The sequence below is a fragment of the Melopsittacus undulatus genome, chromosome 2 (genome assembly GCF_012275295.1).
Source record: "Melopsittacus undulatus isolate bMelUnd1 chromosome 2, bMelUnd1.mat.Z, whole genome shotgun sequence".
In the NCBI taxonomy this organism is placed as follows: domain Eukaryota; kingdom Metazoa; phylum Chordata; class Aves; order Psittaciformes; family Psittaculidae; genus Melopsittacus; species Melopsittacus undulatus.
In genome coordinates, this window is record NC_047528.1 from 30,805,070 (window position 1) to 30,822,651 (window position 17,582).

Genomic DNA, 17,582 nt, shown 5'->3' on the forward strand with positions numbered 1-17,582 from the left:
AATTATCAAATGGTTTCAAAACTGAAAGAGCCTAGTTCTGAACACCTCAAAGCTTACTCTTTCTCTTTGGAACCTGGGGTCCAAGTGAACTGAGTTAAGAGAAAAGGTATTTCCAGAAAAACATTCTTTCTATTGTAGCTCTTACTGGCAGTGTAATGAGGACATTACACACTTCCAGTCCTAAATTCATCCTACATTCCAACCCTTTTGCAGTATTTGGGAACACTGAAGCCTTTTAAAGTGAGCATGGACCACAAATGTAGTTCATTGCCTGTGGAAGAAGCTCAATTTCTCTCTATATAAGGACAGGTTAAATGTTGAAGACTATTGGAGTGTGAAGGAATTCAGGGTTTGGAGGTCAAAGTAAAGCTCCATACTGATTTTTAGGTTATGGAAAATACTAAAAACTTAGAAAAAATCATTAAAATGCAACTTCCTTATTATTTTTCTTCATTTAGGTTTTTACCAAACCTTGCCAGATCAGCTTTACATAAAAATCTGCAAGACTGTGGTATTGAGACAAGTCCAGATGACACGAAGAAACTAGAGGAAAAGCATTACACATGTAAGCTTCTGCCATCTTTTGCCTTGCTCTTACTCAGATGGCTGAGCATAGACAGGTGCATTAATTATCCTCAAAATTGAGTGTTGTTTGCTTCACTTATATCCCTTCGACTTCGTTCTGTCAGAATGCAGTGCTGCTCTCAGTATGTTGATACTTTTATATTGTCTGCTCTATTCCCAGCTGGTGGAATTTTGTTCTTGATCATGTTTATGTGTTTCCCAGTCTACAGGATCTATGGCCTCAGGCTCTCTTGGACTGCTTTTTCTTTTCCCTTCTTCCTTTTTCCCCTATCACTGGTAACTACTCTTCTGTACAGTTACAGTCTTCATTTGCTCTTAATATTTCTCTGTTCTGTTTTTTTACCACTGTTTCTTTTTCTCCACTGTTAAAATCAAGATTTTTCTTGTAAAAGTCTTGGGTTATGTTTTGCTTTCATTCTGGCACACGCTTCTTTGTTATTTTCCCTTCTTTAAATTGCTGTGGTTGTTACATGTCACCTTTATCGAGCAGGTCATTGTTTCTTTACCTTAAACAACTTGTACTTGTTTGCAGTAGCCTTTCTTCTTCTGCCATTTTTCTCGCCTCTGCTTTCTCATTCCTGCGTGACCCCTGGTCTTCATGCTAGCTGTATATCTTTTCATATCTACTGTCAGGCAGCACACTTTGAGCAATTTGACATTTTCCATTCACTTAACTTTTCCTTCACTCTACTTCACCAGTGTTATCTCTGCTGTCATTCTTCTGTATGTTTATTCTCAGTTCTGTGATGTATTTGACTTCTGTGTTAAATCTTTGCAGTACTAAGCACATAATTGGTTTTAATTCATATGGTTTTATAGATTTTATTTGTGCTTGTATATATAAAAATATATATGTAGAGACAGCTATATTAATTTATTATACACAGCATAATATATATGCAGCCATATGCATATACATACATACATGTATGCATATGCAACAGTCAATTTTATCTGTATTTGCATTATTTTGTATCTAGAAAATCTATATATGTAAAAGAATTTTAACTCTTGCCAGTTGTGTGATGCTAGCTGCTTACCATTCTTTTTCTAATCTGGACACATTACTTGAATTTTCTTTTTGTTCTGTTTCATGCTGTATAGAACAGTACAGACTGGTAGGTGAACAATTAAAAACAAGTGTCTAGAAATCAGTCTGAGTGTAGTTTTACACCATACTAGATTAAGAAATCAGTGGCAAAAAAAAATAATTACTTTTTTTTTGCACAATATTATTATGTACACGGAGTTGTTATTTTCCTAGGGACAGAATTTATAGTTCTTTTGATCCAATAAATTTTTCTAATGTACTTTTTCTTTCAGAGGTCTAGTTGGAAACTATTTCAGTGCATACAAATTTAGCCAGTTTTCAACAAAATGTTAAGTGTGTTCATGTTCTGGCATTAATCCATCTGAGCAAACCTGCAGTGCTGAAAGAGAGCATCAGCAGTGACTCCATAGTGTTGTGGTGGGTTGGCCCCAGCTCTCAGTCCGGCATATACACAGCCGCTCACTTACTATTGGAATATTAGTGATCTTCCAATAATATAATGAGATTATGAAATTAAACCAAAGCATTGGTCACAACTTCCATTGTTTTTCATGGTACTTTTCCCCCTAAGATCACCTATTAACTGTTTATTGTAATGGACTTCTCTGAAATTTCAGAAAGCATTAAAATGAATTCTAAAGCAACCTCTTGTTAATGGGTACTCTTTCAAGCATTCTCTTTCTTTAGATAGAAATCATTTAGTGCAACCCACAGCCTTGTTAAAATTTGTAAATTGTCTGTTGCAAGTGTTGGGGACTGATTGCATGTCTGCTCAGAGGATGCTGTAAGTAATATATTTGCTTGTGTCCTGGAAAATATCTAGGTGAAATAAACAATGGGATTCTGAAGATAGGCTCCGTGACAATGCCGATTTATAACTCAGCTGAGAAAATGAAAGTGCCTGATGTTTTGTTCTATGAAAATGAACAAGTAAGTGTGAAACTCTGGTGTCTGAGAGATCAAAAGATTGTTAAATATGTAGTCATGCATGCGTGTATATAGTAAATAATGTACTAACTCAGTTTTGAGGGAGTTTCTTTAGGGTAATTTTTTTCTCAGAGGATTTCATGCTCATTTCAAATGTGTCTTCACCATCACTTTGTGAAGAGATTGTAACAATCCTGTTGAACATTCATGAAATATGAAGTAACAGGAACTGAAACTAAATTTTATTTAGAATGATTTGATCAGATGTTGTGTTGAGTGATTTTACTTTTTGTTTGTTTGTTTGTTTTGGTGCTGGACTCTTCCTCTCTTGGGGGGGCTGGATTATTGTTTCTATCCTGAGATCATATTTTACAGCCTTGTTACATGAAGTTGTACCTGTCTTTAATGTTAGAAAAGCAAGGCAAAGGGTAATTTGCTTTTAGATAATGGGTTATTAATTATTTCTTATCATTTGTTTTGCTTATGAATTACTCATTAGTGTAGCTAGCATTAATTAGTTCATAGTAGCAAAAAGTAAGAGTAATTGGTGAACACAAGAAATATGAAGGGCTTATTGACTCTGGGTTTTTTTGGTTTTTGTTTCCCACCACCCCTTTTGTAGAGGTAGGTGTACTATGGTTTTCTTCTCTGTCTATCATGGAAGCCTCAAAACTGTCAGACAAGGGTATTCATAGCAAGAAAATTACCCTCTCAGTTACCTTTTAGAATATTTTGTCACTGAAAGGCCACACTGGTAGCGGAATCTTGTGAAATATTTTTCTTTTAGAGACCTTGTGTGGATTCCCTTACCTTTCCATTTCTGGGGTTTTTTTTTCCCCTATTCTTTTTTTCCTTCCTCACTTGCAAGACTATGCTCCATGGGTATCACCTACTGAAGGTGATGACAGGCTGTGCAAAGGGAACAGATGACAGACTTCTTCATCTTCCCCACTCACATTTTATATGAGATATTGTCTGTGTTGCCACTTCGTGGAAGTACTTAGTTTGGATCTGTTGGAAATGAAATCCTGATTCTGCCAGGACTTACAGTCTGCATTGCTTTTTCCACCTTCTTGCTTATAGCTTCAGAAAACTGTTTATAACCTGTGTTCAGATATTATGCATCTGTTTTATTTGGGCAACATTTGCTAAAAATGCTGCAGAGAATGACCTGCATTGTATCTGTCCCTGGTATATATGCAAGCTGAATGCTGAAAGAAACAACAACCAAATACCAGTCAGGACAGCTGTTCCCATTCCTAAATGAATTCTCCTTTTCTGTACTGCTAGGTTGTAATTCAGTCATTCAGGTGCTGTAATGATCGTTTAGCAAAACCAGCTGGAGAACAAATTTGATTTATGACTCTAGTGCAATACTTCCTCTCCATTATCTAAAAACTACAGAAATTGAAACAGAGAAAAAGATACATCCTCAGCTCTTTGCAGTGCTGCACAATGTAAGGAAATACATAGTTTCAGTCTGTGAATTTGGTCTTTAAACATATCACATTCCAGAGGAATTTGGCATTGTCATGGAACAATATTGTTAGTCTGCAACAAGTGGCACAGGGATGGAAGTAATTTTTAGGTGATATAGCAAATGCCCCTTTCAGGTCAGGCTTTGGGGAACAGGGATCAATAAAGCTGACACAATATTGATGTGTCTACTTACAAGTCCTTTGTGTTAGTAATTAATCGGAAATGTCTGCATGCATCCTAATACAATGCTAATTTAGGTCCTGGTGCAAAAAAATGAAGTATCAATGTATACTGTCTCCTGGTGTTAAGCTGTTCTGTGGGGGAACCGTGATGTACACATATTTGTGCAATTTAGGGTTTGAAAAAAGAAGTCATCAGAAGGAAGTATTCGTGCCTGAACCATAAAATAAAAAAAATGTAATTCGTGTGTGTAACTTCCTAGAATTTGTGCTGGATCTGGTCAAAATTATTTTTGTCAGTTATAAATTGTATATGCATGCCAGAAAATATGGTAACTAGCCTTGAAATCCTCTCTGTAAGTTGTATATTGAGCATTCAGTAGTCTTTTCACATGCCTGGTTAGGATTTTGTGGTATTACGCTTTGTTTACAATAGTTTCTTCCCTTACCCTCAGCCTCTGTTCTGAAGAGATTTGAACGCTAAGATGTTTTTCACACAGTTAGAAACAGAACATTTCCATGCTCAGAAATTACAGACAACCTATTGGTTCTTTTCTTTTTAAGTACTAGAGATGATAATATGAAAAAATATGTATGTTTATCTAAAGGCAAGCATTCGTTTCTCTAAGTAGGTTGTCTGACCTACTTACAGATGGCCTGTTTTTGCTGGATGCAGTGCAGCAATATATACGACATTATTGCTTGTAAAGTAGTCTGCATTGCCACATTATCCTTAAATCCGTTCAATCCTTTTAAACAAACTATTTGTGAGGAGCAAGATAAGGTGTCCTGGGTTCAGCAGCAGCAGTCATTTTTTTCTCCTTCTTAGTAGCTGGTGCAGTGCTGTGTTTTGACTTTCAGCCTGGGAACAGCACTGATAACACCAATGTTTTTTGTTACTGCTCAAATGTTTAGTCTGACCAAGGACTTCGTGAGTCTCATGCTCTGCCAGGGAGGAGGGGAAACCGGGAGGAAGCAGAGAAAGGACACCTGACCCAAACTAACCAAAGAGGTGTTCCATACTGTAGTACATCATGCCCAGAATGTAAACTGGGGGCAGTTACCCGGAAGGGCTAGATCACTGCTTGGTCAGGCTAGGTATCGGTCGGCTGGTGGTATTAAATGATCTACACTCTGTGGTACCTTTTATGATATTGGCTATATGTAAAATACACTTAAAACACTTTGTCTTCAGCTAGGCAGTCTAAGTTAGAAGTTGTAAGACACGTAATAAACGCTTTAGCTTTGAGCTTGTATTTTCCTAACTTTATTTTGCTTGAAAATAGAGTTTGATTAGAAAAGTGTATCTGTCATTAAGCTAGACCTGATGTTTAATCTTTAATAAAATAAGCGTGTATAATTTACATATTTGTCAGCTGCTTTTTATTCCATCTCTTTGGTTTCTCTATAGTTCTACCATTATATGTTTTGCTTCCTCCCAGTACAATTGCTGGAAAATTGTCATACACATATGAATGAAAGTTCGTACACACTGAGTGACAACCATGCAGCGAGGCTAAAAGGAAATGCATTAGGAGTGATTATAGAGAGTTAAATGTATTTAGGGAAATCAGACACAGTCACTTTGAACAGAGGAAATACATAAGGAGAGTTAGCATTTTTGTTTTATTGTTTCAGTCACTGGATAGAAATCCTTCTGGTATTATTTGCTGAGAGACTCTTGCTATGGTATAAGAAGTTGTAAGTCTAAAAAAATTTTGGCCCAAAATCTTGAAAGTGAAGTTCATTTTGTACTGCTGTTATGAGTGAATGTGAAAACTTGAGTGTATGAAAATGGGTGAAAACTCTTTTTTTGTTTCTGTAGCACATGATGGTAATGGAAGATATGCTCAAGGACTTTCTGCTGGGAGAACATCTGCTTTTAGTTGGCAATCAGGTGAGCTAAATGTCTCTTAGAATGCATGGAAATCTCTGGTTTGCTGAATTGAAATCGTGGTCATTTGTACTACTGAGGTAATTGACCCATTCTGTAATTCTTTAATTACTAGTGTCCATGGGTTTTATGGACACACATCCGGAAGATGTAAATGCCTTAAATGTTTTTTAACATTGTTATCAGAGGACAGAATGTCAAAACTTCAATAGTTATGTTTAACATCACTACCATTAAAATCTTCAGTTTAGTGGCTTTGATTATCCTTCTTGGCTATGTACCAAACCTCTCCTTTAAAATTCCCAGTGGCAGATAAGAGGTGTTCACATAAGTATTATCTGAACCTTATTTATTGATAGCAAAATACCTTTTTTTTTTTTTTTCCTAAAATAGGTACAGATTCACTTTATTCTTTGACTAGCATCTTTGTTGATGGAAACTTTATTGGTGAGATCACAGGGGCTCTTGCGTTCTTTATTTGGTCATTCCTGTTTCATGACACCTAACAGTTCATAGGCTCCCCAAGATGAGGTATGGGCAAATGTTCTCCGGTTGGGTGTGTCTGAAAATCTTTGTTATTCTGAACAATTTTAAACTGTTACTGGAACTGTTAGGTGACTTGAACAGAATTATACACCTTACCAGTTAGGTGTGGAAAAAGAGAAAGCTTTTGTTATTACTTCTGTATGTTTGAAGTGGTCAGGGAAGTGATACTTCCCAAGCTGCCGGGTTGGTTTTTCCCTCATAAAGTAACCTCTCTTTAGTTAAGCTTTCCCATAGCAAGGACACAATAATTTTCTAGCAGATGTTTCTCTTTATGTTGTGCAATAGCCTCTGGAAAAAGTCTTAACACAAAATGCTAGTGGTCTTACCTATATGGCAAGGAATATAAAAAGCTAATTGTCTTTAATATGCATATATAAAAATTGAAGTGCACAGTTATATACAGTGTCATCTATTAAGAGTCCTTTTTAACAGCTTGAATTTACAAAGATGTTCTTGAAGCCTCTGTAGACTTTTGCTGGATGACGTCAAATTCTCCCCAAAGGTGTCATCTATTCATAAATAGAAACTATTCATAAATGAAATAAGATCTATTTATACTATTTCATAAACAGTGCTCTTTATGCCAGCTTCCTAGTTGGTATTGAAAATATTATGTAATACAAATTGCTTGCTGAACGTGCTGTCAGGGAATAGCAAGAGTAGGCTGCTCTGCAGAGGAACAGAGGGGGGGATGATGTCCTTAATGACAAGGTTCACAGTCCCACAGTGTCCAAATAAGAAGATCAGGTCAGCCAAGTGCCCAGTGGCTACCAGACTGGTCCATGGTGACAAAGCAGTCTGAGGTCCACCTGGAAAGATGAGTTAGCAGGTCCAGGATGGGATCAGCAAGGTACAGGGCCAGGCACAGCATCACTGCAGTGTAGGTTGGGGAGGAACCAAGAAAAGAGCCTAAGTGTAAATGCACCTTCCACATCGTGGGGGATGAAGGGGAACCCAGGGAGGCAGCAATGCCATGTCAGAGCTGACCTTCAACACAGCTAAGTAAAACCCTCCTTGGGGGGAGAAGAGCTTGAAGAACCTGGTAGCACACTCAGGGCCCTTCTTACTATGTTCTACGAATTTGACAGAAAAGTTGTGAAGACAATGCAAGTGCAATTTTTAAGGTATCAAGTATTTCCCCAGCAATGGTATACTCATATTTAATAATTTAATGTGTGCCATGTTTTCTCCAAGCTTATGAAACTCTAATTGAGGACAGTGTTAAAAGATTTAAGTGGGTTGTAGTGTTGGAACGTACTGCTTTGATTCTAGAGATCAGCTCAGTTGTATCATTCAGTTGGAAAATCGATTAATTTACTGTGTTTTCTCTTTGGTAAATGAGTACTATGACAGGTTTTATTTTTTAAATGCTAGCATACTTCTAAGTACTTCCAGGTTTATTCTTTACTTATTTGTTCCACTGATTTTATGCGTGACTAAGAAAAGGCCACCTGTCTTTTTCTTTCTGAAATACTGTTTTTAAGTTTGAACGCTGTATTTGCCATTCTACAATCTTCTAGGACCACACCAACAATTGCTTGGCTAATTTCTCAAATGTATCACTGTACATTTCTGCAGCATGTGATGAATCCTGTTCAAGTACTTGAAAAGCAACCGTATTACATCAATATGCTTTCATGCTTTTTGTGCAGATATATTCCCTTTGAAGATATGAGAGGTTTTATCTTCTTTTTTTTTTAAAGCAAGTGATTAAAAAATAGGATTTTGTTTTTGCTTTTCAGTTACTTCAACAGTTCAGTCTGTATATGATTGCTGGATACATATAGCAGTGTGTACCTGTGTTTTGCATTTGGAAGAAGTAGATAATGTTCTGTGGAGATATGAAGTGCTGTTCTGAGTTCCTTTCTGTTGTACTTCTTGTTGGTGAATGAGTGAATCAAGGAAGTTTGATGTAAAGAACTGACAATTCAAACACTCTGAAGCTGTTTATTCAAAATATGTGACTAACAACCCTTTGAACACGTGTCATTTCCTAGATATTTAAATAGAACATAACTTGGTCCATCAAAATTATGATGATACAAGTAAGTATCTCTGTTCAGCTGTGATTCAATGTGCAAGGCTTGCTCTGTAGTCTTAGAGTCTGAATTTGGTTTTGCTTGGTTGACTGTGGTTTTCTTTCCTCTTTTGCCTCTTTCATAACACATGAATACATGCCAAATTACTGTTAGCAGAATATGGCCTCTGATACTGTTTCCTGAATGAGCCTGTAGTCTGAGTGTGTTAAAAAGCATTCATTAATTCATTACTACCACTTATCCACTCCATAATACATCTTTTAAATAATACATATTTTTTTTTATTCTGATTCAAGTCTCAATACATACAACCAGGCTGGACAGGCTGCTTGGCCATCTTGTCTAAACTATTTTTGCAAAGAAAGGTTGGGCCAGATGATACCTGAGGTCCCTTCTAACCTGGTATTCCATGATTCTATGATTATTGTAAATAATTAGAAAGAAGACCGTGCCAAAATCTCTGGCAGCACTTAACAAAAATGTTGGTGTAAGCCCACAGCAAGCAGACTGTGTCACAGATACATCAAAAGAACTTAAAAATGCAATGGCATTTTGGCACATTTGCTAATTTATTTCCCTGATAGAAGAAGTCATTTCATCCTTTCCACTGCCTGCCTTTAACTAAGAGATCAACTTAAATAACCTCTTGGGTTCCCACTAGGAATTTATTTTATTCTTGAAGAACTTAGTAGGACAAATGGTTGAGTTCGTCTTAAAGCGATTTAAAAGGACATGCTTGAATAGACCTTTCCTTCTAAGGTAATCTTCTTATCTCATTATGAAATTGAATTAAGTAGATACTGTGAGTGTATTAATAGCAGTCACTAGAAAACTTGAAATGGCAAATGCTTGGCATTTTAACATTTCTAGAAACAGACTTTGTTTTCCTGCTTGGTGTAAAAATGGACAGCCTCCTCTGCAAGGCAAGAATGTACTATCCTCAACCAAGATTTATTTTATTATTCTGAGCATGAAGAAACTGAGCTCCAAATGAGCTAAATTGGGCCAAATACTGTGATGTTTTTTGCCTAAGGAATTCTGTGTAACAGTTGTGAAAAACTCTAAAAAATATTTCTTTTCTACTTGCTACATGTGCGCATATGAGAATATGCATGCTATATATGTCTCTGCTTACAGTATTGCATTTACAATATTTGACTTTATGAATTATGTTGAAGAACCAGAATTAAAAAAGAATCAATGAGTTGATTTTTCTTTTGGATATTTCTTCCCACAGATTCTTTCTATTACATAGTTTTCAAATGTTCTTCTCCGTTGAACCACAACTGTCTTAAGTTGCTGGAAATGTGAAGATCGTATTTAGCCTGACAGGGGTCTCAGCTGAAGGCTGTACTTGAACTTAGCAAAAGGCATAAATTCTACAAGTGTTTGTAGACCATTAGTCACAGATGTATCCAAACCTTTCCATTCATGACTTCTATAAGGGAATTAGGTTTATGTGTTCTTATGGTGAAATTTTATTATTTTAAAATAGCTGTAATTTTTGCTTGCCCCACACGATAAACTCAATAAGATGTTAAACCATAGAATGCTTACTGTTGTGACAGATAAATATATAGATTGCAGCAGGGGCAAGATTTAAATCACCACTGCATTTGTGGAAGTATTTTCCTTTGTTAGTAGCATTGAATCAAGGTGGCAATGATAGCGTCTGTTGCAGTGGTCCTCTGGTAGCAATATCTGTGATTATTACACTTAATTATTGGCATTTATTCCAAGCAGGGAGTGATGAGCTTAGTAACACCTGGTGTGCTTGGGAGATTTCTGTGTAGATGTTGGTTGTTGCTACTGATAGTAGTACGTTTCTTTAAAAAAGTCAAAATACATTCTCTGGGCTAAAAATAGCAGCCTCAATCAAAATGCATGCATTCTTGCAAATTTCTTGTTGGCAGAAACAGGCAAGCTGTGGGCATGGAAAGTGGTTCAGTGCCAGACCTAGTGTTAGAAACCATACATTAGCAAAAGCATTTTCATTTTCTTAATTTTCATTGTTCAACCATAAGTTTCTGTGATAATGATACTATCGATGTAACTCTTTTTCTGAAGTCACAGAGGACTTTGACATGAGATTTTTGCATATTGAAATTTAATGAGAAGTCAAGATTGTCTTTCATTCCCTCATAATATGGTGTTTTTTAATTAATTACAAAAAAAATCCTAAGTTGAAAAAGTGCTTTTTTCCCTAGTTTCAAAATTAGTTTCATTCTTTTGTAATGAAACAGGTGCTCTGCTGTGCACATGGCTGTGTGCTGAAGTGGAAAAGCTTGATTGCACAGCCTCAGCTGAAGGGCAGTACTGAGAGGCACAACATGGCAACCTCTTGAACTGCTTTGGTATGACCTGCAAATCATTTAAAAGCAATTAAAGTGAGGCAGCATGGTTTGGATTTTTTTCCCCAATAATGTTTTTTTATTTTATAAGAGGCAAACTCTTAATTTCAGAAACTTGGGTCGAGTTCTTTTGGACTACAAGTTTATAGACTTACTTTGGCTGTGCAGGGGAGAAATTTGTCCCACTACTGTAATAGCTGCATCCTGAATTGCAAAATGCCTCCTGGGACTTGTAACAACCTTGTTTATATTTGAAACTACAGTTACTGCTAGAAGATTAAGTAATTTTATCCTTGGAAGCAAGTGTTTATGATGTCAGGAGAATTTTTAACTAACGGATTATTTTCCCTTCTAATTGCATAATTTCTTTTTTGTTATTCATTAGTGAAGATATTTACTTCCCAATTTTTGTTTCAGTTGTCCCATATGTCTGACAGAAAAAAAATCATCTCATGCTTGCTTTCTGAAAAGTTGTATTCAGCTCAGCTGAAACACCAACACAGATGTTCTTTTCTCCCTAATTAGCATATATTTCTGTTAAATTAAATAGCAGCAATAGGGTGTATATAAATAACATACAGTGAGTGTTAAAGGTGAACTGTTTTGTCCCCTGAATAATACCTTAGGCTGCAATAACTGGAAATTACATGAGAAGACATTCTGAATCCAGGCCAAGTTCAATTCAGGCTTCAGTAAGTTTATATGAAAGGCAGTTGTGATTCTTTCTGCTTAAGTAGTTGACTGCTGTGTGGGTGCATGGAAGATCCAGCTTGATCCTTGGCACTGGTTATAGACTAAGGGTTATATGAGAGTTATAAGAGTGACTTTCTTGCCATTTTTGTAGTTTCTTGTTTCTGAGGGGCCACTAACTCATTTCAGAGGGGTTTATTTCCAAAATGGGTTAGTGTTTTTTACATTTCTTGTTTGTCTGAAGACTACCAGGCATATTCTTTATCCTATGAAAGTCAGGTGAATTTGGAATACACCTATTTTTCTTAGCCTCACATTAATGAAGAGTACTTATGGCAGGAACTCATCCAAGCTCTTTTTTTTCCAGCTTTTTAATGGTGCTAATGACTCTCCTGAATAGCTTTGGTCTCTTTCTTCCTTTCAACTATACTGAGCGCTCTCAGTGGAGTAGCTGAGACAAAAAGAAGCGGTAACTTGTCATGAAGTAGGAATGTGGAGGGATGGAATCAAAGAGCTTTGACTTGAACTTTGCTCCAGCTACTTTGCCAGCCAAGGATTTAATGTGGTACACCACAGCCTCTATGAAGGCACAGAGTGTACTCTCTGAAGCAGTTCAGTCTAGAAGTTGGGCAATATTAACGTGTTTATAATAGCTAAAATCTGGTAGGAATGCCTTTTGCCTTTAAAATACTGCGTGCACCTTTTAAATATGTATCACATTCTGAAATCAAGGTATGCTTAAATGAAATCAAAGGAGGTGTGTGGGGAGTCTGGCAAGATGGGCAAAAACAAATGAAGAAAGAGTGAGATGTGGTCATGGCACAGCTCACATTGACTTCATTATGTTATGTTGTTAATCTTGCTCTTTCCCACCCTCCACCATGCTTGTGGCCTGTGAGGGGTTCTCTCAGAAGTGGGTTGCACTCCTCTTAATAGTTGATGATAACAGCATGGATAGAAATACACAAAACCAGCTATTTGGTCCTCTTTCTATTGGAACTGTGCAGGGAGAAAGAAAAATCTAGCAGTTTGTAGTTGGGAAAATATTCTTTCCAGGTATCATTTTAAGAATCTATCATAAACATAAAAACCACATGCACTTTCGTGTAATGCACACGAAAGCCTTTTTATTTTTCTAATCACAGTAAGCATTTTATTGATATTAAGTATGTTTTACATTAATTCAATTTATTGATCTATTTCTTCATCTTTGTACTTAACACAGCTGGCAGGAGTCCCACAGTGAAGCAAAAAGGATATGCAATCTGCTAGGGATTGGTACAGAAACTCTGTGGAGTCATCTGCCCAGTCATCTTTAGCTCTCTTGAGAGAAGTAAAGGAAGCTGCTTTCAGCATAGGTATTTCATGCTTGACATTAGGAATATTCCTATTTATTTCCCCATTTACAATTTTAAGTATCTGACTGCAGATACTAGGAAACATATGGGAATAAAACAGGCCATGTGCACTACTAGAATATTCTTACCCCATTTCTGGTTTCTTCTGATGCTGTCCCTTAAGTTGCTTATTTCCCTCCAAATGGGTATGTTCTTTAAGTTCCTGGAAGAGTCTTTTAGCACAGTTTCATCCTCTATTTCAAAGCAGGGGAGAACTGTTTTTCCAGTGTCACTTTTCAGAAATTACTGGTGATGGATACTGTGTTGCAGCTTCTTACTACACCTATGTGGAAAGCAGTAGATTCTTCTGAAGAATCAGATGGAAGAAGGTTCATGAGGAAGAGTGTGGCAGAGCATTAACTTGAGTTGGCTTTCTTGTGTTGAAGTCCATAGTTTTCGGTAGAATAGAGGTAGCTCTATTTTTGGCAGCTCTGCAGTATTTTACCCTCTGCTTTTGTGGTGAGAACATTCCTTCCGTGATTTCAACTACTACGCATATCTGCATGATTCTCCATTTTCATAACTGTAGGCAGATGAGAGACTGTGGTCCCATTCTGAGCAGTTTAAACAGTTTGCAGTTCTGCAGCTGGCAGTTACCCTCTTTCAGCTAGAACTTACAGTCATAAATGGCATAACTTACAGCTCTGAATGCTCCCATTCTGTTTCAGTGCCAAGTGAAACAGATTAGCAAGTCTCAAATTGGTTTAATCTAATCTCTTTAATCTTTCTGTGGGTTATATTTATCTTCTTTACACTGGTGTGGACTACTAGATGCATTCATGCAGAGTTAGAATGTCAGCAGACGGACAGTGTCTTGTCAAACAGCTTTGGCTGGGTTCCAATTGAACTTTCTACAAATTCTTTTTCTTTCTCCTTTGCAACCCTTGGCAATCTCACTGTCATTCAGAGCTTCCAAGTCTGCAGCCTTGTCCTTGCAGGAGGGATAAGAATTTGTGCATCTGACCTGTCATCTTAATCTTCACTTATATTAGCCTACCTTCCCCTCTAGTGACAGGACAAGGGGGAATGGCTTTAAGCTGACAGAGGGGAGGTTTAGATTAGACATTAGGAAAAATTCTTTACTGTGAGGGTGGTGAGACACTGGCACAGGGTGCCTAGAGAAGCTGTACATACCCCATACCTGGCAGTGTTCAAGGCCAGGGTGGATGGGGCTTTCCTGAACAGGAATGTACTTTTGAAGGGAATCTCTGTACTGCATTTTGATATGTGTCAAGGGACGTATGACCTGGATTCTCTTAGGATGAGACTAAAGTGGAGGATGTTCTCCAGTAACACATCTAATTCATGCCCTCTGGTAATTCCTTCCATGGGACAAGGGTAGGCCTAGGTTGAAGAACCACCTACTGAGCTGCTTGTGCAAGACACACCATGGTGTTAGCAACACCCAATTCACTCCATAAATCCACTGTCTTCATTCTGCACAGCTTGCTAATGCAGACATCCTGTGATAGAAGAGTTGTAGATCAGTTTGCTCTCCAACCCAGCTCTGACTCCATCTGGGCCTTCTTTGATAGCTGCAAATATTACCAAGGCAATGCTCTAATTCCACGTGACAGTTACAGGAAGTTTCGTATGACCACCAAGAATTACCTTTTCCTATGAAGTGTAAAGCCAGCTTCCTAACCTAAGAAAGTTAGTGAAAAGGCTGCATCTGCTCTTATGACATAACTCTAAGGATGCCATCCTGCTTCTGGTTATCCCTAGTAAGATGGATAAGTATTTTGGAAATATATATATATATACATGCACAAGTAGGTAAAATAAAATACATATCATTAACTTGTGTTCAGAATTCTTTGATGTGGATTGAAATTGTATTTGCCTCTAAGGGAACATGGAGAGTATTTTAACAGTTTTGGAAAGTTATCTTTTCCTTGTTTGTAATTCTTAAATGTGTACATCTATATTATGTCTTTATTTTTTACAGGGTGTTGGAAAAAACAAGGTTGTTGACAGGTTCCTTCACCTTTTAAACAGGCCCAGAGAGTATCTACAGCTGCATAGGTAAGAATATGTTATATTTTCATATTTTGTGTTTATAAGCTGATTTCCTATGTTATAAAACTCATATTTCTGAAATTTAATTTGTTTTTACTGTTTGAACAATGACCCTATCATGGTAGGTGGCACACAGACCACAGGAATCTGTTTTATGGGCAAAGGCAGTAAGCTGACAGATTCAGGAGGGGGTACAAGAATTTAATGTAATCACACAGCTTAATAGAAGAAGTAACAATGATGTTAAACCATGCTCAAGAAGAGAGCAATATTTTCCTGTCTTTTCTAGAGAGATTTCCTTAAGCATGGGATACTCAGTGAGGGAAGAAGTTCAGAGGTGTTTGTCTAATTGTATCACTCATTAGACAAGAAATATTTTACATAGAAAAGGCTTTTTGGTTTTTCCCTTTGGCACTCCTCCTGATCACATGTATTTCTTTCTCACCCATAAGCATTTGGATTAGAAAATTATTTTCTTATATGCAAGCTAAGTAACAGGCTTCAAGACAACAAACCAATTGAAAACAATTCAAAAGCTGAAATAATATAAAATTATCTGCCTGCTTTTTATAACATGAACTTTTCTATTCAGTCTTTTTTTTTTTTCAATTTCTTGATTTAAGATTCAGTTTCAGTTGAACTGCATCTTTTTTCAGCTTCATTCCTAATGTCTCTCTGTCTTCATCTTCCTATCTTTACCACTCTTCTTTCATAATCACTGTTTTTTAAATAATGCTAATAAAAATTTGCATCTTTGGTATTCTGCCTTTTAACAGCACATCCTCTGTAACACTTTGCTCTCACTTTCTCCTGCACCTTTTTATCTTCAGATGTCATGTATTCCTAATACTTGGATAGATCTACCTCATCACTTTCCTGTTGCTGTTTTCTTTTATAGTACCTCACCTAGATTTCAAACACTGCTTTGTGAAATGCTGCTTTTGTGACCTGCTGCTTCCAGCTTTGTGTTAACTTCCCTGCTGTCTCCTCTGCATGTAGCAGCCACCCACTCCTTTGGATTAAACGTGCTATTATTTTTGCAAATCCCAATTATTTTGCAGAATAGTTCAGTATTTCTGTGTGTCTTTGAAAAAGTGTTCTCCAGTGAGCTGTGTCCAAGCAGAACAGTACTTCAGCATAAATTTAGATTGCTCAGGAGAATACTGTATAAGCACAATGTTTGGTGTAATGATGGGGCTGTAGAATGTATTAGTTACAGCATGCTAGTTGATGTATTGCTAGGGGAAAAAAAAATAAGCCTTTTTTTGTCTAGTCAAGGCAAACTTCCATAGGCCCTATAAAGTACTGCTTATAGATACAAGGCTTTATAGATAGATTGAAGGAGAAAATTATGACAGTCCTATGGAGTTCTATAGAAATAATTTCAGACTGCAGAACAAAATAAGAGCAAGTTTACAGGAAACCCCAAAAAAGTAGAATTCTGACTTCTAGATACTTTGTGGGAAGAAGTGCTATCAATAGCTTATGGCATAGATGTAGTTTTCTAGAAAATGCATGTCATGGTTTAAGCCCAGCCAGTAACTCAGAACCACTCAGCCACTCACTCATTTCCCCTTCCTCCTCCCCGACTCCCGGAGGGATGGGAGGAGAATCGAAAGAATGTAACTCCCACGGGTTGAAATAAGAACAGTCCAGTAACTAAGGGATAACACAAACCACTACTGCTGCCACCAGTAATAATAACGATAAGGGAAATAACAAGGGAAGAAAATACAACCGCTCACCACCCGCCATCCGATACCCAGCCTGACCAAGCAGTGATCTAGCCCTTCCAGGTAACTGCCCCCAGTTTGTGTAGTGGGCATGATGTGCTGTGGTATGGAATACCTCTTTGGTTAGTTTGGGTCAGGTGTCCTGTCTCTGCTTCCTCCCAGCTTCCCCTCCTCCCTGGCAGACCATGAGTCTCAAGGTCGTTGGTCAGACTAAACATTACTGAGCAACAACTAAAAACATTGGTGTTATCAGTGCTGAAAGTGAAAACCACAGCACTGCACCAGCTACTAAGAAGAAAAATGACTGCTGCTGCTGAACCCAGGACAATATGCTACAATGTGCCCTTCACTTGTGATAGCCCTGGGTTTCTATGCAGATTTCCTAGCTAGCTACCATCAGTACCATTAAGCATGCCAACAGGAAGATATTTTTAAATATCTTAGTTTGAATAGTGCTCGTATACCTGAATTACAGATCTTGAGTTGAACATTCTAAGAATACATTTTAGTTGATTACCTTGTAAGAGAAAGGAATAATTAAATACTTTCTTCATGAAAAATGCGGAGCAATTCAGTATCAGATGAAGGTGGACATTCTCTGCCCTTTTAGAAATGTGTCTGACAGATGGTACCTCATTAGTTCTTGGGATTTAGGTTGCAGACTCTCTAGTTCCGCTTCAACTAGTCTGCCT

General features: G+C 37.3%; 1 protein-coding gene across 1 annotated transcript in view; it reads left to right on the forward strand.

Annotated features, from left to right (window-relative positions):
• VWA8 (von Willebrand factor A domain containing 8) overlaps positions 1-17,582 on the forward strand; it is a 177,615-nt gene that overhangs the window by 71,882 nt on the left and 88,151 nt on the right. Inside the window, 4 exon segments of the mRNA XM_031045912.2 lie at positions 459-565; positions 2,460-2,566; positions 6,047-6,118; positions 15,087-15,163. Coding sequence (XP_030901772.2) covers positions 459-565; positions 2,460-2,566; positions 6,047-6,118; positions 15,087-15,163 — 363 coding nt within the window.